Source organism: Astatotilapia calliptera, chromosome 5 (genome assembly GCF_964374335.1).
Source record: "Astatotilapia calliptera chromosome 5, fAstCal68.1, whole genome shotgun sequence".
NCBI classification, from domain to species: Eukaryota; Metazoa; Chordata; class Actinopteri; order Cichliformes; family Cichlidae; genus Astatotilapia; species Astatotilapia calliptera.
The window spans coordinates 24,201,996-24,226,530 of record NC_137426.1 but is presented as its reverse complement, the minus strand read 5'-3'; the positions used below and the strand labels follow the sequence as shown (position 1 = coordinate 24,226,530).

The window sequence follows — 24,535 nt, the reverse complement described above, 5'->3', positions numbered from 1 at the left end:
GCTTGTTGATATAGGAGCCCAGAAACATAAATGAACCACGGTGATGCTAACAGTGAAAATCTGGCAATTTGGCACTAACCCACTACACTGTGACTTTTCCAACTCTTTTTTTTACGTGCAGAAATTCTCATCAGTGTCTCCACAGCTCGTTGGCAAACTGGGATTTGTTAACGAGAGTCAAAAATTCACAGAAATGTAAACTATCTCACTTGATACTCCTGGACGTTGTGTCCTTAGAATGGATTTATAAACTGATCAGTTGTACTTCTAAAATGTGTGACAGGATTTACAAGACAGGAGAGTGAAGCCAAAGCAAACATGAATGGACACTTGCCAGAGCTTGAACGCGCTGAGGTCAAGCAGTTCCTCTCTAAGCATCAGCAGGTGGAAGGAAAGGAAACAAGGGACACTTGTGACTAAGCAAGACAGGAAAGCGAGTGAAGCTGTAAACATTCGCACATCACATCATATTCACATGATTCACAGGACAGGGTTGTGTTACATGATATCATTTATGCTAATTTATGATCTCGCACATCAGCAGCTTGAATATATTTTACATCTCTACAAAACAGATACGCATTCTAAACATCAACTTGGACACTGTTTATCATTATGTCATTAGGTTTATTCTATGGTGATGTTTATTGTACTCATCACGGCATCTTATATGAAAAAGTTGCATGGTCTCTGTGGCCAAGGGATTTGACAGACATAAGGCCCTCATTGGAGAACTGCCAATGTACATCACTTCTATGCTACACTAGTGCTATGGGTGATATTAAACTTGGTCCAGTGAGTTTTACTGCACGTTCATACTGCACTTAGATGACTGGTGGTTAGTTTTTCTTTTTCTCCAACCACCCCGATTTCTACACAGTGCACCCTAACAATGAATTCCTCGATAAATTTGTTTTTGCAAATTATTTAGCTTCTGTTTTCAATTGCTTTAATTAATTTGCTTCTTGTATCTTCTTTAATCTTGAATCCTAAATAAATTGTATTTTTATGTTGTTTTTCATATTTTCTTTAATTTTATTGTTTGCAACCTTTTAAATGGTATGATGTAAGCTGATCAGCTATATCAAGAAGAGTTGTTAAAGCTAGGGTAAAGACAAAAACGACAATAAGTGAGCAGCAGTATTCAGCTCTCTGTCATCATTATGACTATAAATAGTTTTGGTTTACCCACTTTTCTGTCTGTGGATGAGCAATAGCAGTGAAAAAGTTCAGTTCTGCCTATAGAGTTCACTAAAGTCTAGCTGAACAGCTGTTGCAAATACACCAAGATATCAAGTGTTTTTTCTGCATAAAGTTATACAATGCACCCTCATGATAATGCACTGGTGAGGCTAAATCTTTTTAGATTTAAACCACAGAACTGTTCATTTGCTGTGGAGAGGCAAAGAAAAGCAAGCTACAATACAATATCAGAGATTATGCCTACTGACTAAATTCCTTTCACATGCACACATCGAAAGACAACTGTCTACACCAACTGTGATGTAAATCTTGGTAATTCACCAAGGGATGCCACAGCAAAGATGAATGCAGGGTCAGAGACTGGAGAATGAGTGAGTCCCTGGAGAGATTCAGATATCACAGCTCTGTAACTCTTCACCACTGCAGAGAGAGGAAGAGCGAAGTGGCAAACAGCCGAAAGGTGGACTCGACCTTCCTCTGGCAAATCTTAATCAGCACGCACACACACAGACACACACACAGACATTCATATAGACACAAAAGCGCGAACCTACACAAGAGCCATGACGAAAAAACACCTAGCTGGGGTGTTGGCTCTAAAGTAGCCAGTGAGTAATCTGTTGCCATGACGCCACCTCTCACACTGCTGCCAATGCCACGGCAACAGCTCATTAGGAAAGTGTTTGAGCAGCAGACAAACTTTGCATAAAATGTTTCATCAAATGAATGCAGATACATTCTGTTGCACACACTACAACACAAACATGCACAAAGCCGCTGAGAGGTTTTCCTTCTGTATGATGGTGTGACAGCACTTGAGACTGGGGAAGGATGCAGCAGCAGCAGCTGACTGCAGCTCTTGACAGATCCCAGCTCAGACTGATGCTCTGGAGGCACGAGTATAACCAAAAACTTTTCCGAAAGTTTTCCTACAGAAGGCACAGTGTGGAAACTAAACAACAATACGAACCCTGATGGCTGGGTCAGATGTGTTTTAATACATCTGCCCCAGCCATGTATTAAAATACATCTGTCCCACTGCACCAGCGTAGGCTGAATTGCTCATAATTCAGCCTACACTGTTTTCCCTGTTAAAGTACTGGCGGATAAGTTTGACAAAGTTAAATTGTTGTTTTACAGTTTCTAACTCTAAGAAATGAATGAATGAATTAACGTCTGGCTCTCTTCCACATTGTGTCTTTGGTCCTGTCTTTCTCTGAACACCCCCAACCAGTCACGGCAGATGGCTGCTCCTCCCTGAGCCTGGTTCTGAGCCGGAGGTTTCTTCCTGTTAAAAGGGAGTTTTTTCTCTCATTATCGGCAAGTGCTTGGTCAAAGGGGGTCTTTTAACTGTTGGGGTTTTCTCTCTATTATTGTAGAATACAAGCTTTGAAGCTTAATACTGTTAACTGTTTGGCTGCCATCACACTATTTTAATGCTCTGATGGTGATCTAGATAATGAGCTTTTAGTTTATGCTCCTGTCCATGTATTTGTAGTTAAATTGTACAATTACAGAAATGTTGTAGTTTTTTTCCCACCATATTAAATCTAGCCAGAGGTCTACAGGAGTCTTGGTCCTTTTCGTTGACCAGTATTAAACCTTAGTATAAGTTGCCAGATTCCATATTACACGTCCACTCCAATCAAAGTTGAATGAACTGAAATAAATAAACCTTCTAAATTAACATTTTGATCTTAAACATTTACATTCCCATAAGTCCCTGCACCTACCTAGCTTTCTGTTGATATTATTGTCTTCAAAGGCATCACCATTTACACCATTTATAGTATTCAGGACTACTCTTAAAGAATTCATGTACAAGCTTACCTGGATTTTTACAGAAATATGTTAAAGTCCAGGCGAAGCACCTTAGAAATAAAAGGACAAAACTTCCCCAGATATGTAGTTTTCTAAAACACTGATAAAAATCAAAGTGAAAATAGTTTAAATTATTTTTTGAGGGTTTTAAATAAAACCTAGGAGAAAGTCTGCTGTAAAAATATGCATATCAAAAGTTTTAAAACAGCAAGACTTCAGAGCACAAAAATGGCACGGTGTATTGTATTGCACAAGATGGCATAGCTGGCACATCGGGCATGTCTCCGTGTTTCAGAATATCACATTCAGCGTGCAAATAGGTGTCAAATCCCTCCAAGTTTCCCAACTTTCTCTCCTCCTCCTCCGTGCCATTGAAGGCCTAAACCCAGAATAGCATCCATTCATGTATCAGAGTTTTCTTCATCAAAGCAAAACAAAACCTGTGCCAGAAAAGGGGACAAAAGAAAGAGGGGAAGGATAAGAGGGGAATACTTCCTCTGCTCGGTTGAAAGGAGAAGCACAAAGAGTTTTTGTTGCGCATCAGTAGAGTCTGTCTCTTGCACGCGTGCCGTAACAAGCATAAGGCAAGTCAAGCATGCACAGCAGTCACAGAAAAAGAGAGAGTTCATAATCAGTGTATGACAGATATCTATCTCTATTATATTCACAAACAATGGAAGTTGAAAACGTGCTACTAACCACATGAACCAGTGAAAGGCTCTGTTGGTGACAGTGTACCCACATTTCTAAACGAATATGCAATTTGCTTTACTGCGAGACATTAATCATTCTTTGCAGAGTGATTGAGGCATAGTGGTGAAAAGGAAGGAGGAGGAGGGAGGAAGAGGAGGTGGAGAGAAGGCCATATCTCAGACCTAGAAAAGAGCCATCAGCACTGAAATCAATACTCAGGCAAGGACATGTGGAGACCGCAGAGTGAGCTATTTGAGCTGAAGGCAATCCTTCACTGGAAATATCCAAACACTGCATGAATGCCGAGTCCCTACCTGGTACATGTAGGTGTTAAAGTGGGTCCCATTCTGAAGGTGGATCTTGACTGTAGGGTTCATGGTGAATGCTAAACATATCAGAGCCTTCAAATGGACACCCCTTAAAATGAGAGACAGGAAGAGGATGAGGAGTAGTAGGTAAAGGGGGTGAGGATGGTGGAACGGAGGGATAATTCCTCAGAATCCTGGTCCACAAAGAGTGCAGCAGGGCTAAATAAAACTCCTGTACTGCTCCCTCTGCCAGTCGCTCGGACAACAGCACTCCACTAGTCAGTCTGATATTATTACAGCCTGGGATGAGACACGGCAGGAAAGAAGAATACAAAAACAGGGAGCGGGAGAGCAATAGAAAAAGTGAGGGTAGAGAGATGGATAAACAGGGGCAGGCTGAGGAAAAGAAAGTATGATATTTGGTCAGCGATAAAGACAGAATGAGACAAGAAAGATGAAGGAGGGAGGAGAGAGAGCAGCTCGTAGCGCATCAGCTGACAGAGGAAGGAAGGGGCAGGGTTTAGACGAGGACTTGGGGCTCTGGCCACCTGTTCTGTTGTGCTTACTCACACACATATACACATGCACGCAGACATGAAAGTTCTGGCACTTAGTGCAGAGGGAGTTTTTAAATCACATTTGGCTGTAATGCTGAGAATTAGCATGAAATTAAACGCTCTATTTCCTCCTAATAAAAAAAAAACTCCAGTCACTGCTTACTCAACACAAATTCAACAGACCCATTTTCCTCCAGCGTGACATTGCGTGTGCCGAATCTTTCTATTTATAAATGATAGCCTGCTTTGTCCCTTCTCTCCCGGTATAATAGCACAGTGCATGCACTTGGCTGGTCTGAAAGCCCCTCTGGTGATTTATACAGATTGTTAAATCTGCTTTATGATCACAAAGCTAGTTTGTTTTTATTTTTCTGTGGATAAACTAAGTCGTGATAATAATTTTACAATTCCAATAATCACTAAAACTTACCAAATTAAACAGATCACGTGACCCCTAATTAGTGGAGCCACATGATTCTTGGCAGTTGAACACAGCTAACAGCTTGGGACGCTATGGTTACGACTATACCACTATTACTGGAAATGTTCACAGTGCCAATATGAAGATGTCACGTCAAAACACAATTCACTGTGTAGAAAACATAGACATAACCAGCATCAATTGGTTTGTAAAGACCAGTTTTGAAGCATAGCTGCAGTAAGGTTAGGAAATACTATTATGTAATTTATTCCTAAACTCATTTCCCTCCTTTATTACTGCTTGAGGGTCCGTCTGCCTTCAGCTTTGTATTTAATAGATGAAACGCACGCTGTAATGGCTTGAGATCAGGGGACTGACCTTGACACTGAGGATTTAAAAGCTAGAGTACAACTGATCTCCAGTCAGTTTTGCAGCATTTTGAAGGATCTCTCATTCACACTTTCTGCCATATTATCAATAACAGTGCCACTGCCATGTTTGACAGATGATGTGAGTGTAACCACTGGTTTGTGCCTTTTTTTTAAAGTTCTCTGTATTTCCATTCATGAACACATGATGATTGCATACAATAGTATGGCTACCTCCTCAAGAGTATTCTTGACTTGGTCTGATATTGTGAAGTTTTTCTTATGCATGGAAATAATTCATGCACTCTTCTGTGGTTTTTCAGGGCTTTTGTTGTGAATTTCTTCTTCTTAAGAATGAACCAGTTTGTTGATTGGGCAATGTTGGTGGTTTTGAGTGTAATGGTCTTACTCATTTGCACTGACATCTAACCCTGAAATGTTATAAAATACATATTCAAGGCTTTGAATCAACTTATTACATCTGCTTCATTTGTCATTAAATACCAAGGAAACAGGCCTCACCTGGCCATGAAACTGCTTGTTAGTCAACTCTCCGATTATTTTTTGAACCTCTGGAAATGGTGGATTTTGTATGAAAGAAGATGTAATTCTTACAAAACTTATTCAAAACTTGTGTAGAAGATTTTTTTATGATATTTTTTAGACAAATAATATGGCTTACTATACTAAGACTGTCCCCATTTAGGGGTGAGTGAAATCTTACTTTTTCACATAGAGCTAGCTAGAGTTTTCAGCATAGTCTTTTTTTCCATTGATAAATGAAATTATCATTTAAAAACTGCATTTCTGTATTTACTTGGGTTGTCTGATGATTTTAAAAAAAGAAGAAATCAGGAACTGGGTAAATACTTTTTTCACAGAAATGTATGTACATTAAGCATCTGTGAATAATGTTTTTTTTTTTCTTCTTTAGCTTTTATTATGACAGTTAATTCTGGAGAGGAAAGGTGGGAGAGTGAGCAAGAGGAAGGCATGCAGCAAATGGCCCTGAGCTGTAATAACCCTGCAGCGCATGGGTTGCCTGCTCAACCCAGCGAGCTATAACAGCGCCCCAGAGTAACATGTTTAAGCTTATCGAACCATTAAATTCATATCTTAACATTTATGTATGCATCTGTATTGCTTTGTAAACAGGTAAGCTACAAGAATATTCACTGCTACTGTGGACTGGAGTCAGTTTATTTGTATATAGAAAAATAAACTGCCCACTTAAGGTAATTCTATTTCAAATTATACAGTCATTCACAATTGCTAAAACTGGTTCACACAAGCATTGCAGCTGAGTGGTACTATGGTTACGTTGTATGTAATGACTATTTAGTTACAACTCCTGTTGCTATTTTCATTTAAATTTCATTACTCTTTGTGTGCTCATTAATTCTCATCTTCTCCTCTTGTTCTTCATCTCTCACATTCATGTTTAGTCACTAAAAATGTATAATAAAACTCATTTAAAATCCCAATCCCTGGGAGTGGCATCGCATAAATGTAGAAGAAGATGTGAAAATGGTTCCTGTCTACAGGTCTACTTGCTTGCACCTGGTTGTCAAGGAAACAGGGGTTTGCAGAAGAGAAAGAGAGAACAGAAGATGACTCAGTGAGACAGACAAGTCTCCACACATCAAAACATCCTTTAATGATTTTTGGTGACTTCCGACGGTAACTGACAAGAGCTTACTGCAGGCTTGTGCCTCAGCCTCTTTGAGTAGCCAAACGCAGCGGACACCACTGGTGGCCGGGTGAGTGACGTGGAGAGGCAGAGACCCCTACTGGCATCACAAGGTATTCAGACAAACTAGTAGCAAACCAAACACGTACAAACTTTCACACAGAAACAGGTCAAATGGGTATTTCAGGATTCCATAAACAGCTTTGGAGCAGCCAAAAGTTTTCAAAGAGGGAAAAAAAGTTACCATGTGCACATGTAGTTCTTTTGCAGAAGTGAGAAGAAGGAGATGCAGGAAAACAAGAGTTCCAACCACCAGTAAAATATGCTGCATGTTGATAACTACTCCTTGACATCAGTGGGAGCCGGTATTGGCAGAACCTGGGATTTATTGTCAGAGACAAAAACACAGAAACAACTCGACACACAAACATCAGCAAGCAGCACAGTCAAAAACACTCGAAACCCAACACATTTGAAAGCATATTTTCTGCAGCAGAATCCACAGAAGTGCTAGACCTCTGACTTTTTTTTTTATCTGACAGCCTCTCACAGCTTTTTCTCTCCTTCGTTTCTTCTCCTTCACCCTTTCTCGTTTTGCGGCTGTCTAACTGCACCTGATTGCTTCTTTCACACTCAATCCACTCCAGCTTCTCTCTGCACAGGATCTCATCCTCTTTTTTTTCTTCTACACTTCTTCTCTCTTTCTCTCCTCTTTCCAGTCTTCCCTGTTTTTTTCCCCCCTCAACCGTAGCTAATCTCAGCTGAAACTTCCCTCGATGGAGAGCGGCCATTTTACACCCTAACATTCAGTAACATGGAGCAGAAGGCACCCTCTCTATGCACAATCATGAATAACAAATGAACACATGTATTATCTATACAAAGGTTATGGGTTTGGTGTGTAGGGTGGATTTAAGCCTTCCCAGTGTATACAGACACCAAACAAAGAACATTACAATGATAGTTGTCGTTTCGTCCACAAGTCTCACAAAACAATGGTAAATTCAGACTTAGCCTTTATTTTGTTACTGCAATCAATTCCAATTAAAATGTCAATTTATACCACTAATAAAGCACATGATAACAAAGCATTAACAAACACATGGAAAGACTTGTGCAAACCAAGCAAAGCATTAAACATAATATAATACAACTGCGTTCTGGTGCCTAGCAAAATATACTTGTTTGTTGACAGTTAAATGACATGATCAGTACCACTCTCATACTGGTTTATGCCAGCAGCTGGCACATTTAGCTTGCCCTAAAAACAGGAAAACAACAAAGCTTCCTGGGCAATGCTCAAAACAATTAAAGGAACACTTTTTAATCAGAGTATTGCATCAAGTCAGTTCAACTTCTGCAATATTGCTCTGGTTATTTAAGTAGCAGATGGGGTTGTTTATCAGTTTTAGCTGCTTTGGTGTTAATTAAATTAACTAGAGGGGCAACAATGAGAAAACCACTAAAACAGGAATGGTTTTACAAGTGGAGGCCACTGACATCCCCCCCCCCCCCATCATCTTTTCTGACTGTTTATTCTCTCTAGTTTTGCATTTGGTTATGCAAAGTGTCACTACTGATAGCAAAACTGTCATGATCCTGGGCCATGTTGGCCCAGCATTCTTAGTTTTCATGTGTTTTGTATTTTGTTCTTTATTTATGCCGAGGTCCTGGTGGTTCTGTTAAGATGTCCCTGTGTGCCCCTCTGTGTATCTGTGAGCCCTCGTTTCCCCTCCTTGTGTTTCATTCAATGTTTTCCCCAGCCCGTTATGTCTGTTCTCCCTCTCTCCTCCTGTCTGCACCTCTGTGTACTTCCTGTTTTACTTTGACAGTCTCCCGTCAGTGTTGTGTTTACTCCTGCCGTGTCTCGTTATGATTATCTGTATCAGCTGTGTTCCCCGTGTGCTCCCACTTCCCTCGTTAACCCTTCGTGTATTTATGTGCATGTCTCCTCCCCGAACCTGTGTGCCTTTCTGTGTTCCCTCGGTCCTCAGTTAGTATTCTCCCAGCACAATCTCAAGCACATGGAGGAGATTCCAGCGAACAGGCAGTTACTCTAGCAGAGCTGGACAGGGCCGTGGAAGTTCCTTAATCCATCAGTAGGACCATTGTGCAAGGATGAGCTTTGCCAGAGCACTGCAAAATGACCTCCAGCAGGTCACTGACGTGAATGTCTCTAACAAAACAATCAAAAACAGGGCTCCTGGGCACTGTGGAGCCCAACTGGAATTTGCCATAGAATACCAAAGTTGTCATGTCCAACACTAGCTCTCTGTGATTTTCACAGATGAGAGCAGGTTCACCCTGAGCACATATGAAAAGGGTCTGGAGAAGCCGTGGACAACATTCAGTTGCCTATTACATTGTGCAGCCCGATCAGTTTGGTGATGGGTCAGTGGGTGATGGGTCATCTCTTCAACAGGCTATGCAACGGCACCCTGACTGCCATGAAATTTCCCCTTGTGGGACTAATAAAGGTATATCAATTCAATTCAATTCAATTAGTTATTAGTATGAAATCCTTGGACTCATTGTCAGACCCTATGCTGGTCCTGTGAGAGTATGCAGGCATTTCCTGGAGGATGAAGGAATTGATGCCATTGATTGGCTCCCACAATCATCTGACCTAAATCTGCAACATTATATTTTGGTCCATTTGACGCCACCAAGTTGGACCTCAGACTGTTCAGGAGCTGGTCCCGCAGAACACCATCCATCATCTGTTTGGTACAAACTACACAGTATCATTTTGTGTTGCTGCAATGAAATCTTGGCAAAATGAACTAGGCTGCTGCATCATTGGTTTTTGAGTTGTTTTTGAATTCAGCCTTCTGCAGGGTGATTGTTTTAATTTCCACCAAATGAGGCATTGCCCTTTTGTTCCTAACACATTACCTGGTCCACATCAGTACAGATATCCAGCATGATGTTTTTTTCCCATTGAGAGCTGATGTGTTTTCTAAGTGTTCCTTTAAATTTTTGAGCAATATGTAAAAATGTGAGCTTTCTGTTTTTAACCACAAAAGCACCAATCCAATATGATCAGTTGGATATCTGTCCAACAAACTGAAACAATCAGATGGAGTAACCCTGTCTGTCTCCTACAGAAAATACATTTGTACACAGTAAACTTGAAACAGCAAACATTTTTCTGGGTCATAACAGCTTAACGCAGGATGCTGTTATATCATTTCAGGCAGAAATTAAGCACTTGTATTCACACTGCTCTTCCCCATTTGTTATACAGATATCAGGCACAAAGTCACTCTGGGAAGATTCATCCATCCTTTTTCATCACCACCTTCCTCATCACCTCATTCTCTTCCTCCTCCTCCTCCTATCCTCATTTTTTCTGCCACCTCCTCTCTTCTGCCTCTGTTTAAAGCACTTGTGTCAGCTCTGTCTCGCTCTCCTGCTGTCCTCATCATTCAGTCATTGTGCGTGGCTTGAGTCTTTCCATCTTCACCTTCACCCTGCCCCCCTTAATCTCTTGGCTTGCCCAGAAGGAAGCCTCTTACTTACACAATGCACAATATCACTGCAAACAACGGACACGGGTTGTAAATACATCTACACAGATTCTGCATAGAGTACATTACTTACCAGTCTGTCCCGCAAAGGGAAAGGACAATTTACATCACAATTTTATCACATTTATAAAACAAAAATTAACATTAACCCTATTTTTTAAATTCAAATTCTAAAGAAAGTAATTCCTAACTAGCCAGTGCGTTACACTAAGACTGACTGATTATTTTTATTTATGCACTCCTACTATACACTGAGTCTTTTCCTGAAAAACACACAAACTAGCACACTGATACTCCAGAGACCACACACACACACACACACACACAATCTGTCCCAGCTGCTCTGTTTTTGCAGATGAAAGTGTATAACGGTTCTAGAGGAAAGCATCAAACACAGCTGTATTAATATTAATCTTCATACTCAGAGTAAATAAACTGCTCCAGAGGAGTGTCCGGCATAATTTTAAATAATCTGTGCTCTTCCCAGTGGTTCATGTAGTTAAAAATCTCAAGGAGTAATGAGTAGTGTGTGTGTTTGTGCATGTTTGTGGAGTTCACGAAGGCTGCTCTTGCCCTTCACAGAGTGCAAACTGCAGTGGCAGGATGTAACTCTACACCGGTGAGAGAATGTGTGTGTGTGCGCGCGTGTGTGTGTAAGTTTACGATAACTGTAACTATAATGACAGAGCCACAACAAGCACCTCTCATGGTGCCTGAAAGTGAGGCATCACACTGCTGTCCCGTCCTTCTCACACAGCCTCCGTCCTTGAAAGCACATGGATGGGAGCATAGACTGTGGGGCTCGTGTTGGCAACGAGCCGGCATTATGGCTGTAAAATCACACTGCAACATTTTTCATGTTCTTTCGAATTTTAGTGACATTTATGCAAACTAGCTTGTTGCTTTGTTTGCATATTTAAAATGTAACAATTTCAAGCAGCTCGTAATCCACACAATAATTGCTTTAATGTCAAGCGGAATTTCATGGTGACAGCTTTATCCCGAAAATTGTGTTTTGAGAGAGTTTGCAGTTTTACAATACAGTATATTCAAGGGCAATTTGGCTTACAGCAGTTTGTCTGCTATAAGGCTTCAACCAGCATTTCCACATTATAATATGTATCTATATTATCTGTATTTATACTTTATTTAAAGTATATTTTTACTGTGAGTTTTGTTCATTCATCAGAGCCTATTAATTCAAACATTTTATTCCAAAAGACATGGTGAAAAGAAAATCTCTTTCTGAGTGTCGTCAGAATTTCATGATTTATGGTTTGATGACAAGATCATGTTAAGTGAGGGCTTAAAATGAAGAAGTATTGTCCAACAATGGCTCTAGTGTAATCCACTAATGACATGTAAGAATAAAGAGACACATAGCTGCAAGATAGGTGGAACTATACTATATCTGGCCATTTATTTCTTCATTTTGTGCATTTTGCCTGACTGATAAATCGATCTGTCAGACCAATACCGATATTTAGTGATTTAAGAATTGGACATTCTGATATCTTGGTACTTTCTCTTTCACACATGTGAAACATAAATAATTTTTGCTAACATTTGTTATAGTTGTTGTCTTTGTTCCAAACACCTTGAGGGAAGCTGCGGTGTGCCCTCTGGAGGATAAACTATGCAACATCAACACGCATAACATTGTTTCATCGTTTTTAACTGTCATTGTCTTCTGTTATGAATGCTGATAAATCAGAAAATAGCTCATATCCAAGGATAATATTAGCCTGCTAACAAATTGGTAGGGCTTGAGTTTGCAAATATCTGAGTGGGTATCTTATAAGCATCCAGTATAACACTGTTTGATATTAAAGTGTGCTCCGGCTAAATTGTATGTTAGAGACTGAATTCCTCAGAGGATGTTATTCCTGGTTCACAGAGCTCTGGACTGCAGGACATGAAAGGCTCTGCCACCAGCTTAGGAATGTGAACACACACACACACACACACACACACACACACACACACACACACACACACACACACACACACACACACACACACACACACACACACAGACAGCTCTTTAAAAAATGATTCGTCTCTAATCTGCTCTGTATTATGATGGCCATGGTATGAAGCATTACAGAATTGTGCGTATGTGTGTGTTTGTGCGCACATCTATCACAGGGCTCTGGATGATTTATTTATGAAATGTGATTTTTCTTTCTGGAGCTCTTCAGCCTTGTAACGCAAGCTCACGTGCTCATTCACTCAGTCACTTACTCAAACACACACGCATGCATGGACACACACACAGAGTGGTCACTCTCAATCATACTTTACTGTTACATTGATCTACAGTATTTGCGCTACCAAAAAATGATTGTTTATTTTGGGATATGAGGATTTAAATCCTGTGTGTGTGTGTGTAATTTTTAGTGTGTTTCTTCCTGCATTTGTGCCTATATTGTGTTTATGTCTGAAGTTACTATAACTTTCTTTCTTTTTCGCCCGCTGGTTTAATCCCACACAAAGTACCATTCCCTTTCCTTATGACTCACACTGTGACAGCTCATTCCCACTGAACAGCCGATGCTTTTTATGTCACAGTGTGTGTGTGTGTGTGTGTGTGTGTGTGTGTGTGTGTGTGTGTGCACATTCAGATATTTTAAATTAACAGTTATACTGAATTGCATCAGAGTCCTTAAAACTTTAGTTGAATAATCTTTTTAATTATGTATTGCGATGCCTTTTTGATTGTAGCTCTATGAAACAGAGTCTTCAAAAGTGGTGGGTGGAAAAATGGAGGAGAAAGAAAATATTCATGGGAGTGGGTGTGGCACAGATTGCGTGAGTAACTTCTCTGCCACTTCTTTGCTCTCTGTGTGTGTATGTGTGTGAAGTGAAGCCAGTCACACTGAGTGACTGAGTGAGCTCATCTGTTCTGGGGGCCTATAAATATTGTAGATGCCATGCGCCTGCAGTAGACCTTCTCGGCAAGCTACTGTATGATGTCATCCTGGCACACCTCTAACTAATACACACACACACACACACACAGCTGTGCTGCCAAGTCTTAACATCCATGGCAAAGCTAGGGTGTGGTACGTAGGTAGACAGGGATGCAGAGCCCATGGATGTTGAATAAATCAAAGAAAGCTCAAACTATAGCCTTTCTTTGCTCGTTTTTCATCTTTCATCTTCAGTTAAAGTTAATATTAGTTTTATTTATATAGCACCATTTCAGAACCACTCATCTGCAGAGACTCTACAGTATTAAAGAGAAAGAGTCCCAGTGATCACGTGAAGCTCCAATGAGCAATCACTTGGCAATGGTGAGAGGGATGAATTCTCTTTTTTTTTTAAAAAAGAAGACACCTCCAGCAGTACCAGGCTAATCAGTTAACTTGTGTACCCACCATCACTTTCTGATCTGTACTAACTAATCCAGCCAGTGTTGATTTCTTTTGAAATTACCCCATGCACAGAAGGCAACAATTGTTTGTGTATGCTGTGCATGAGTGTGATGTCACTAGACACCTAAAGTACTGGCAAGTGCAGACTCTGTGAGGGCAGTTCATCACTAACACCATCTTCTTATACAAGCTTCCAATATTTGTAGTTGTATACACTCACTTAACATCTGACTGAGTACTTCTACACAAAGAACTGGCCACATTTTAAAGGTACAGTGTTTAAAATCTCACCACTAGATATCAGCAGATTGTAGACTGCAGTCAACTGAGCTCTTTTTTTTATTAATCCAAATGAGTGGGTGTAAAACTTTGTGAAAGGAGTCCAATACGAGTCGATGAGTCAGTGAAGCTCACTTCTGTTCGATGACAGCGATACAGAGGTGAGTTCATGAGGATATCCTGAACTTCTCTGTCAGTAAGTGCTGCTGTTGGCTAGTGTTAGATGCTGTTAGCTGCTGTTAATGAAGTGTTTGAAATGGACCTAGCATTGCTGGACTCAGACACTTAGCAAACAAACTCATACAATGTGAGAATGTCCAAACATAAGCTGTCATAATGTTAGCTTATAACCAACTGTTCTTGTTGTTAGCCTTCTCATTGTCAGCTGTCTGGCAACGGGAAGATGGCATGTCTAATCTGCTGACTATAAGTAATTGCTACAATATCGAGAATAAATCAATAAGTATGTTTATGCACATTTGCATGTGTTAGAGCCCTGACTTCAGTTCAGGAGATGAAGCTTGAGGTGAGGAGGAAGAGGATGACATTTTATCCAAATGCCGGTCATGTTGTCTCCTTAGCGTTTTTGCTTCTTTGTGAAGAGAAATCCTTCTATACAGGTATGATCCTTTATATTTTGAGTCTGAAGGTGCAGACATTAATTAGAATTTGCCTTGAGCACAGTCTGAGTGAATACCCATTAGGTGATTACTGTGTGCAAGTTTGAGTCTGACCAATCCTGTGTCAAGTTTCGCGATTCTTAGAGCTTCATTGCATCTCTTTCCATACTATATATGAGATAAAGTATCTACAATCGGTTCTTCCCGGTTGTTCTTCCCTGGCCAAGCATTTACCTTCCTTTCACAGTGAACAGAGGATTCCCCCACACAGTCCTTCAGCCAAACCCACTAACACACTGAGCTACTCTGCTTTGGCAGTCGATCATCGGCAGCAATCAAGGTTTAGGCTACACACGCCAGAGAATAAACATGCACACACACACATACACACAAAAAACCTTCACACATTAAAGACACAGACACAACAGATTGTTGATCTTGTGCAGGAGGAATTCTGTTTGTACATCATACCACTCAGATGAGAAAATATGCACGCATACACATACAGTGCAGCTGATAGCTCATGCCCTATGGGATAGAGGGTGTGAGGAAGTAAACACCATAGCCCCTCCTCCGTATTTCCCCGGAGATTTTATTTGCAGGGCTTTGAAAGAAGAGGAGGAAAAAGAAAAACCCTGAGCCTGCACGTGGACATAAGCACCCATGTAGAGTCCAACTGACCTGACGACTGACAGATAGAGATGTTCATGGACAGAAAGCAAGACTGAAGCCTCTATATCAGGAATGCTATATTGTACGTGTAGCAGTATGTGGGTGACTGTGGGACTCTTTGGCACCGTGTCGTTAGGGTGAGGGGAAAACTGGAGGGACGGACGTATATTCCGTTGGGTCAGCATTAAACAAATGCCAGCTAGATGTGGTGTATTCCCACTGGGTAGTTGTGCAGAGTCTATATGTTTGCGTATGTGTGTAAATCTGCATACGTGAACATATGTGTGTGATAACAGTGATGCACTGCAGGGGTGATCAGGAAGGGGAGGAGAAGGGATTTTTTTCACTGCCAAAAATGACAGGAATAAAAATAACTTGAACAAGATGACTAGGATAAAATAAACATGCTGACCTGGAGCACACACATTTAGCTGATCCTGCAGTTTTAACAAATGCTACAGTATCAGTCAACTCAAAAGGTTTTTCCACTTGTATTATTTGCAAATTCCTGGCTACAAGTAGTAATGATTAGCTATAAATAAAGAATAATGCCACAGCCTTAAAAAGAATTCCCTAGAGTGTGCTGGGTCAAATTCTCTAAATCTAACAGCCTGGAAGGATTAACAAATTAATAAATAAATAAAAGTGGGAATATTACATAAATTGAACAGATGAATTAAAATGGTAAAATGCCTTGAACTCTTATAGAGTAACTTTAAGAGTAGGAACTATAGAAGCTATGGAAATGGTATAAAGAGATAGAAGAAAAGCGGCCAACACAAAAAAAATGTTTCTGAAGACATACAGCAGGGGAAAAAAGTACTGCAAAAAAGAATGTTTTCTTTGTCTTTTTCCTTACGCTGTGTGGGAATGCTACGATGCACCCACTGCCCTGGCAGAAAGTCTACAGTCAATCTGGACCAATTAGAGCACAGATATGTGGGTGCGAGAGTGTGTGTTTGTGCGTGTGTTTGAGTGTGTTCGCCCTCCAGGGTGCTCCAACCCCCCATAACACAGCTCACGCAAGATAACAGGGAGAAGAGAAGAGAAGAGAAGAGAAGAGAAGAGAAGAGAAGAGAAGAGAAGAGAAGAGATTTTGTCATTCGGGACACAAGATGCTGGCTGAGAGCGAGCTGAGAGAATAAGATACAGAGAGAGGAAACACAGGATCAGATGGAGAAGGCAAAAAATGAACCGGTCACAATGACAAAAGGATGTGACTGAAACTGGAGAAGTAGAAGGGTGGAGAGGAATATCCAAGGATAGCAGCAGAAGGGGGGGGGGGGGGGGGGGCATTGCCTAATGCAGGCTACAGAGCTTTACATGATCTTTATGTAACTCAGCTACAGGCACTTCCTCTCTGTCTCAGTGTTTCTCCACCTCTCATTCACACTTGCCCTCATTGCCATGCTCTCTGTCTCATTTACAAGAGGACTGCTTCAAAATTTAAACGCCTTTCCGTGGAGTGATTTTAGTCACCTTCAGTAAACTTGAGCTGGGCAGATGAGTGTGTACGCCTACTGCACTCACTACAGCACCATTTTACACAGGGCTTGCAATTAAAATGGGAAATTATATTCTTACGGTACCCTGCGATGATGTAAGGGGTATTAGCTCACCCTTTACACCTGGAAATCGCAAGATTATAAAGTCATAATGTTTTTCTAAGGTAATGCTCATCAGTGTTTGTTATGCTGCACTTGTCCACCTAATTCCAGAAATAACATGCTGTTGTGGTGTCATATTACGGATGGAAACTGTCCCCATTACATACTGTAGACTGCAAGCTAACAGTGAACATATGAATCATTCTAAACTGCTAAAAGTGTAGGGGGATAACGCTTAATGGTAGGTGACTGTTTTAGGAGTGACTTATAGATTTGTGAAGTAGGAGGATTTACCACTGACGTTAACTAAGGACAGCACAGTTCTACTCAAATAAGGGTTCAGTTTTGCATACATTTGGAAAAATGTGACTGGGATTTTTTGTTTTTAAAACAACAAAGCATTCTGAATCTGCTAAAGCTCTGACTGACTTCTTATCCTCGAGAAACAGCAGCTAGGGCTTAGAGGTATCAGAAGCATCCAACTGCACCAAAGTGACAGGAAGAAAAACAAAGAAAGTTGAAATAAACAAACTAAACAGACCACTTGACACATTGAATTAATCAGGAACTTCTGGGTTTCTCTGTTAAGGAACGGTGATGACAACACGCAAACCAGAATAATCAAGGAAAGCTCCTCCTACCTTAAAAACCTTTTGGAAAATTGGACAGTAGCAACTTGTAGTAGACACTTTCTCTTCTAATACTGTTACTGTGCGTTGAGCCTATCCTTGATCAATTTAAGTCTGATTGTGTTAGGGACAGACTGAGAGTCAGTGTGAGTGAATGAAAAGTGCTACTGACGTGTGGAATTCAGGGCAAGAAGAGACGTTGTGAGGCATATGGCGGAGAAAAGACAGGAAGGCAGCTAAGTGTGAATGATGCTTTTCTTGCACTGGGGCAGACCACGTCACAGGCCTCATTATTATAATGGGCCACCACAATGCTTACTGACCTTCATCATCAACAGATAAAGTTGGCCACGGAGAAAAAGTGTGTGTGTGTGTGTTCTTCTGTCAGTTATTCAGGCAATTACAATATGAGGGGGAAGATGGTTCAGGCTGTTAGCATTGTAATTAAATGTACCACGGGGGCTTTACAATGCATTTAGCAAACAAAAATCAGAATCAGAATCAGAATCAGAATACTTTATTGATCCCTGGGGGAAATTATTTTAAAAGATACCACACAGGCAATCTTAATAAATGGACACACACATACACCCATAATGTAATGATTTCAGGCTACTACAAAGGCTCACTGGACTTCCTGGTTTGGGTCAAGTCAGTGCACACATGCACTTCAACTTGCATGTTAATAAAACCCTCATAAAAAAAGCAAAATTGTGACTTTTATCTAGTTTTGCTTTATCACGGTAACACGAGATGGTAAAATCAATCGCACGCTCGGTCCAGAAACACTGTGCGAGGAGAGTGTGGAGGTTTGTGCCGAAGTACAACATCCTAGCAGCAGTGCTCCCATCTAGTGCTCTCAGAGCAAAGCTGTAAGTACAGTGAGCTGGCTGAGAGATATGAAGAATTATGTGGCAGAACGATAGCTAACTAATAGACCTCTCAGCGCACACACTTAAAGCCATCACAACTGATAAGACAGGGAGCGAAGGAGAACCATTCCTTGAAGAGAGAACAGATCAGTCTTTTACTAATGTGTTAATACGGGTATTGAATCTTCACTGACTCATAAGTATTCATAGATTTCTGGTTTCATACAATGTGTGCATTATGGAAAACAAGCAGACACAAAAAACAATTTAACCGAAGATGATGACAAGAGGTGCTGGAACAAGTTCGGCTCAAAGAAACAGGAACAGAACTTGTATTTGTGCGTGCATGTGCGCGTGTTTGCGTGTGTGTGCACATAAAACTCTGCACAGTGTCTGAGTTGAGTGTCTACACCAACCCACGTGTCTGTGAATGGAGCTGGAAGTAAATGAATAACAGACTGCAGCTGAGAACTGAGGCATGTTGTAGGTGGTGCTGAATAACTGGCTCTTGATTTAATACAGAGACTAGATGATCTAAAGAGCTATCTGTGAATGTACATGCACCAAAAATATCTTATTAGTTCCTCCAGTATGTACTCCGTGAACTCCTGCTGTTTAAATCAGCCTTGCGCTGTGTCTGTTCTGCACGGAAAAGTCAATGTACTGTGGGTGTCATCATGTGTACTTTGATGTCTGGCCAGACATGATGGTGCTCTGAGCTGTTTAACATCTCACATCAGTACATACATCTTTGTGTGAAACACTGTAACTGTTTATACACTGATGTGTGTGTAGCTGTGCATGAGTGTGATGTATTAGCCCAGTTGGACACTTATGTACTAGGAACTGCTGACTGTGTACAGGCAATTCATCACTGGAACCGTTTTCTTATGCAAGATTTCAGTACGTAGTTATATGTTCATGGCCACTTTATAGAATAGAATAGAATAGAATAGAATAGAACAGCCCTTTACTGTCACTGTGCATGTACAACAAAATTGTAGAAGGATCATGCCAATTAAATACACCATTCAATTGCTTGTTAATGCAAATGTCATATAAGTCAATCGCATGCTATTTAGATCTGGTCATGATGCCCTGCTGAACTTAACAGCGAGCTTAAAAATGTGGAAGAAAGACAATTTAAGGGACTTTGAATGTGGCATGGTTGTTGGTGCCAGATGGGCTAGCATTTCATAAACTGCTGATCTGCTGGGATTCTCCCACACAAACATCTCTAGAGTTTACAGAGAATGTTTTGAATAAGAGAAAAAAAGAGACATCCAGTGAGCTGCAGTTCACTGATAGAAAATGAGTCTTCAATGCCAGAAGTCAGAGAAGAGCGGTTAGACTGCTTCGAGCTGATGGGAAAGAAACAGTAACTGAAATAATCGGTTATTATAAACAAGGTATGAGGAAGAGCATATCTGAACACACAACACATCAAACCTTAAAGCAGATGGTTATGAAGCAGCAGAAACCCACGCTGAGTGCCACTCCTGTCAACTAGGAACAGGAAAATCGAGACTACAATTCCTACTGGCTTAACAAAATTGGCTAACAGAGGATTTGAAAAACATTGCATTTTCAGATCAGTCTTGGTTTCTGCTGCAAAATTCGAATGGTAGGGTCAGAATTTGGTCTAAACAACATGAAAGCACAGATTTGTTCTGCCTTGTAGCAGTAATTCAAGTTGTGATGGTGGTGTGATGATGTGGGAGATATTTTCTTGGAACATTATGAGTCTCTTAGTGCCAAATTGTTTCTGACCATGTTTACAGTGTACCCATCTTCTGATGGCTGTTTCCAGCAGGATAATGTGCTCACAAAGCTCAAATCATCACATCAAGTGGGTTTTTTGAAAATAACAATACATTGACTGTACTCAAATAGCCTCCAAAGTCAGGAGATTTCAATCTAATAGAGCACCTTTGTGATCTAGTAGAACCAGAGAGTTACATCATGGACGTGCAGCCAACAAGTCTGCAGCAACTGTGTGATGCTATCACATCAATATGGACTAAATCCTCTGAGAAATGTTTCCAGCACCTTGTTGGATCTGTACAGAAAGGTGTGTCCAGCCCAGTACTAGGAAGACCTATCCTGTTAGGTTGACTAATTTTGTAAAATACAAATAAAAACTCATATTTTATTTTTCACAGCTCTTGCCCCTTTTTAGGCATGAAGTAAATAAATGGATGCAAAAAACAAAGCAGAGAAGTTTTTGTGTACATATACATTTAAAAACTTCCAGTATTACTTAAACAAGCTTATGGTTTTATGTTTGTTAAGCATTTTACTCCCTTACAAATATTTTTTTAAAACTGTTAACGAGCTAGTTCATTAGTGCTCGGACATTAGGTAGTGCAGCGCCCATTCCATTTCAAGCAATCAAGATAAAAGATGGAGACACAAGATCTAAAATTTACAGACTGATGGATCTCACTCTCGACAAAATCATGTTTAACTAAATCTGAAGAAGACAGAACAGACTAATTTAACTTCAAGCGCAATAAAGCCATGTTTTCAAAAATAATTTTCTAGATTCAGCATTTACACATTTATATATTAACAACTGGTCAATTAAATAATGAGTAATTCTAGAAAATTTAGCAAGTTGTTTTAGCTTTATGCTAAGCAACAGTCAAATCAGTTGATTATCTATTCACTTTACTATGCCTTTTGCACTGTCTATAATGTTCGACCAATATGATTACAAGTAGAAAACAAAGTCTAGTATCCAGTATTTGTCTTGGCATGTTTATACTATATCAATGTTTTCCACAGAAAGGCCTATTTAGAGTGAAGTTTGTCCTAGCAGTGTCAGAGAGTGGGCGTCTAATGCCAGAAGCATTAGAGCCAGCAATCGCTTGTACCTGTCCAGGAACAGGACGGAAATACAATCAATTAATGCTAATGCTGATCTGATAAATGTGCAAAGAGGCAAAGGTTTGCAGAGATGTTAGCCATAGCAACTTTGATGTTATCACGAGTGTCACTAAGCTAAACTTCGCTCTGTTACTCAGCAGCTTCCAAGTCACTCAAATTACTTAATAACTCCAGTTCATGAAGTCCAATGATATTTTCATTTTTCATGGGGTAAATATCAGAGGTGTGGACTCGAGTCACATGACTTGGACTCGAGTCAGACTCGAGTCATTAATTTTATGACTTTAGACTTGACTTGAAAAAATGTTCTAAGACTTGTGACTTGACTTGGACTTTTACACCAATGACTTGGGACTTGAATTGGACTTGAACCGGTTTACTTGAAAAGACTTGATATTTCACCCCAAATATAAAATTTAACATGCATATTATATAGAGATTGAAAATGTGACGTCATTCACGGGTAGAACCGCAAAGGATTCTGGGAACTCGTGGCAAGCGGTACTAGCGCACGCAGGCTTTCAATTAAAATCAGTTATACAGCGATAAAAAGAAACACAAAAATGTCAAGAAGCTGTTGTATTATTAACTGCAATAGCCGGTCGCATGACAGCCACGGGAAGCCGACGGGTAAAGAGATCGGTTGTTATCGGATTATGTCGTTGAAGAGAAATTGTTCGAGCCATGTTTCCGAAGTAACAAAGAGGCGACTGGATTGCAGCCATTCAAAGATCAAATATAACGTCCCAGAACACCAGCTCACAGGTTAGTCTGCTCCAAACATTTACACGAAGGTCAGTCTGCTGTTGTAGTTAATACGTCATTTTCACAACATAATTAGTGATATAGGTTACAAGCAAGTCTGGCGCTGAACAGAAATTGTCGCGCTATGCTCCTTTGTTTATTGTGCATAAATAGTGAATTGTCCTGACACAATATTGCGTTTCGCTTCTGTTATTATGGTACATTGACAAAAACATATACTTTTATTCACAGGATAAAACAGTTGTTTTGTATCACTAATTGCCCAGTACGATTACAGCATACAATATTATTGTCACTGCTACATTTCTGTGATGCTACCAGAAATTATTTCCACTACTAATTGATTACCGTTGAGCTCAAAGGTCCTATTAATAAACGGTTAACGAATGTGTATTTATGACGACGATTTGTGAGACTGGTAAACTTATGATACGTACGATGGTCTTTCGTTCTACACGGTGCATTTCAAGGTCCTGCACCCATCCGTCGGTAAACTGTACCTGGGCTTGTTGCAGTGACCTGAAGTTACTAAACTTCATGAGTGTATGCACTCACTCCAAGAACCGTATAATTATAAATATGCATATAAATATGCTACGATGAGATAGCTGACTTCATCTAACTAGCAAATGTTGTCCAGGCTACGTTGGTGATACAGTTTTTTTTTAATGTGTATGATATTTTTGTCATGCGATTTTAAAGCTGGTCCTACAACCGCATCCAAGAATAACATGCAGCTTATCTCAGAACTGTCGGTGAAAATTATTCTTGGAGCTAGGTTTAATTGAGCTGCATTTTAAAGAGGTGCAATTTCACAATTTGTGTATATTTTCTAAGTTCACTATTTTGTCATGTGTTGAGAAAAACACAGATTTTAAAATTACATGGTCTAATATTTACATTTAGCATATAACTGCAACATTATTTTTTCGTTGTTTTTTTTTAAAGACTCGAAAGGACTTGAAATTCAAAGTTTCAGACTTGTGACTTGACTCGGACTTTTACACCAGTGACTTGAGACTCGACTCTGACTTGCCTGACATTACTTGAGACTTGACTTGAGACTTGAGGATAAAGACTTGAGACTTACTTGAGACTTGCAAAACAATGACTTGGTCCCACCTCTGGTAAATATCACTAATACGTGCTCATTTATGATCCTGAAATTGATGCAACATAAATAATTAAACAAGTACAAATAAACACATGTTAATGTATGCCTGTGGCCAGTTCATTTCATACAAATGCATGAAATACTTCAAATAAGTCATTAGCTATTTACAGCAACATTTGCCTTACTGTGTCCTCATCCCAAATCCTGCTTTTCACTTGCACTGCTATGCTCTTGCAGATCTCTGTGTGTGTGTGTGTGTGTGTGTGTGTGTGTGTGTGTGTGTGTGTGTGTGTGTGTGTGTGTGTGTGTGTGTGTGTGTGTGTGTGTGTGTGTTGGTGAGTGTGCGTGGTATTGACAGCCAACAGTGGGGGGTGGGTGCTATGTTGTGAGACACTGACAAGCTCTATTTCATGGAGGCAAAGATGCATTTTGAAGTTCTTTAAATCCTTTTAAGGGTCCAGCAGGAGACTTAGCTTCTCAAGCTGCTGCTGCCTTTGCTGCTGTTTATGTCTCTTGCTGTGGAAAAGAAGACGTTCCGAACCCAATATGTGTGTATGTGCCCATACAAACACATTTTCAGAAAAGTTTTTATGTACATTTGGGAAATGTACATAAAAACTAACCACAATATTGAAACCATTTTAACCCTATATCTTACCTACATTATGTATTATTTGGAGACGCAAGAACAATGCATCTGTTTTTGGAAATTAAAACATGCCAGTAACCAAGGTTTTAGTGCCTTAATGTATCCAGCAGTTGTTCCAGTAAACTGCAACAACTTATCAAAAAAGTACAAAATAAAAATGTTCCAATTGGATGTAAACTGAACCAATGCCACCAGCACCAATCCAACCTCCTCATGAAGCCTTTGTAGGACTCTAAAATAGGACTTTTGATAAAAATGCATTATATATTGCCCTGGGATAACAAATCCACAGAGTCTTCCTGATACGATGGAGGTGTCCACCACTCTATGTGGTCTAGACCATAGGTGTCAAACTCTGGCCTGCGGGCCAAATTTGCAGCCTAATTACATTTGGCCCGCAAAGCCATACAAAATTACTATTAGAGCTGGCCTGCCAGTATTATACAGTGCATGTACTGCTAATACTACAAT

The 24,535-nt window shown here is 40.2% G+C and overlaps 1 protein-coding gene across 6 annotated transcripts in view; it reads right to left on the bottom strand.

The window, feature by feature from the left end:
* ppfia4 (PTPRF interacting protein alpha 4) overlaps positions 1-24,535 on the bottom strand; it is a 65,625-nt gene that overhangs the window by 28,088 nt on the left and 13,002 nt on the right. Inside the window, exon 1 of one of the 6 annotated variants that reach the window (XM_026168336.2) lies at positions 4,032-4,447. The exons of the other annotated variants lie outside the window; for them this stretch is intronic. Coding sequence (XP_026024121.1) covers positions 4,032-4,094 — 63 coding nt within the window. The 5' untranslated portion in view covers positions 4,095-4,447. Of the gene's footprint in view, positions 1-4,031; positions 4,448-24,535 lie in introns of those variants that run through there. 6 annotated transcript variants of the gene reach the window in all.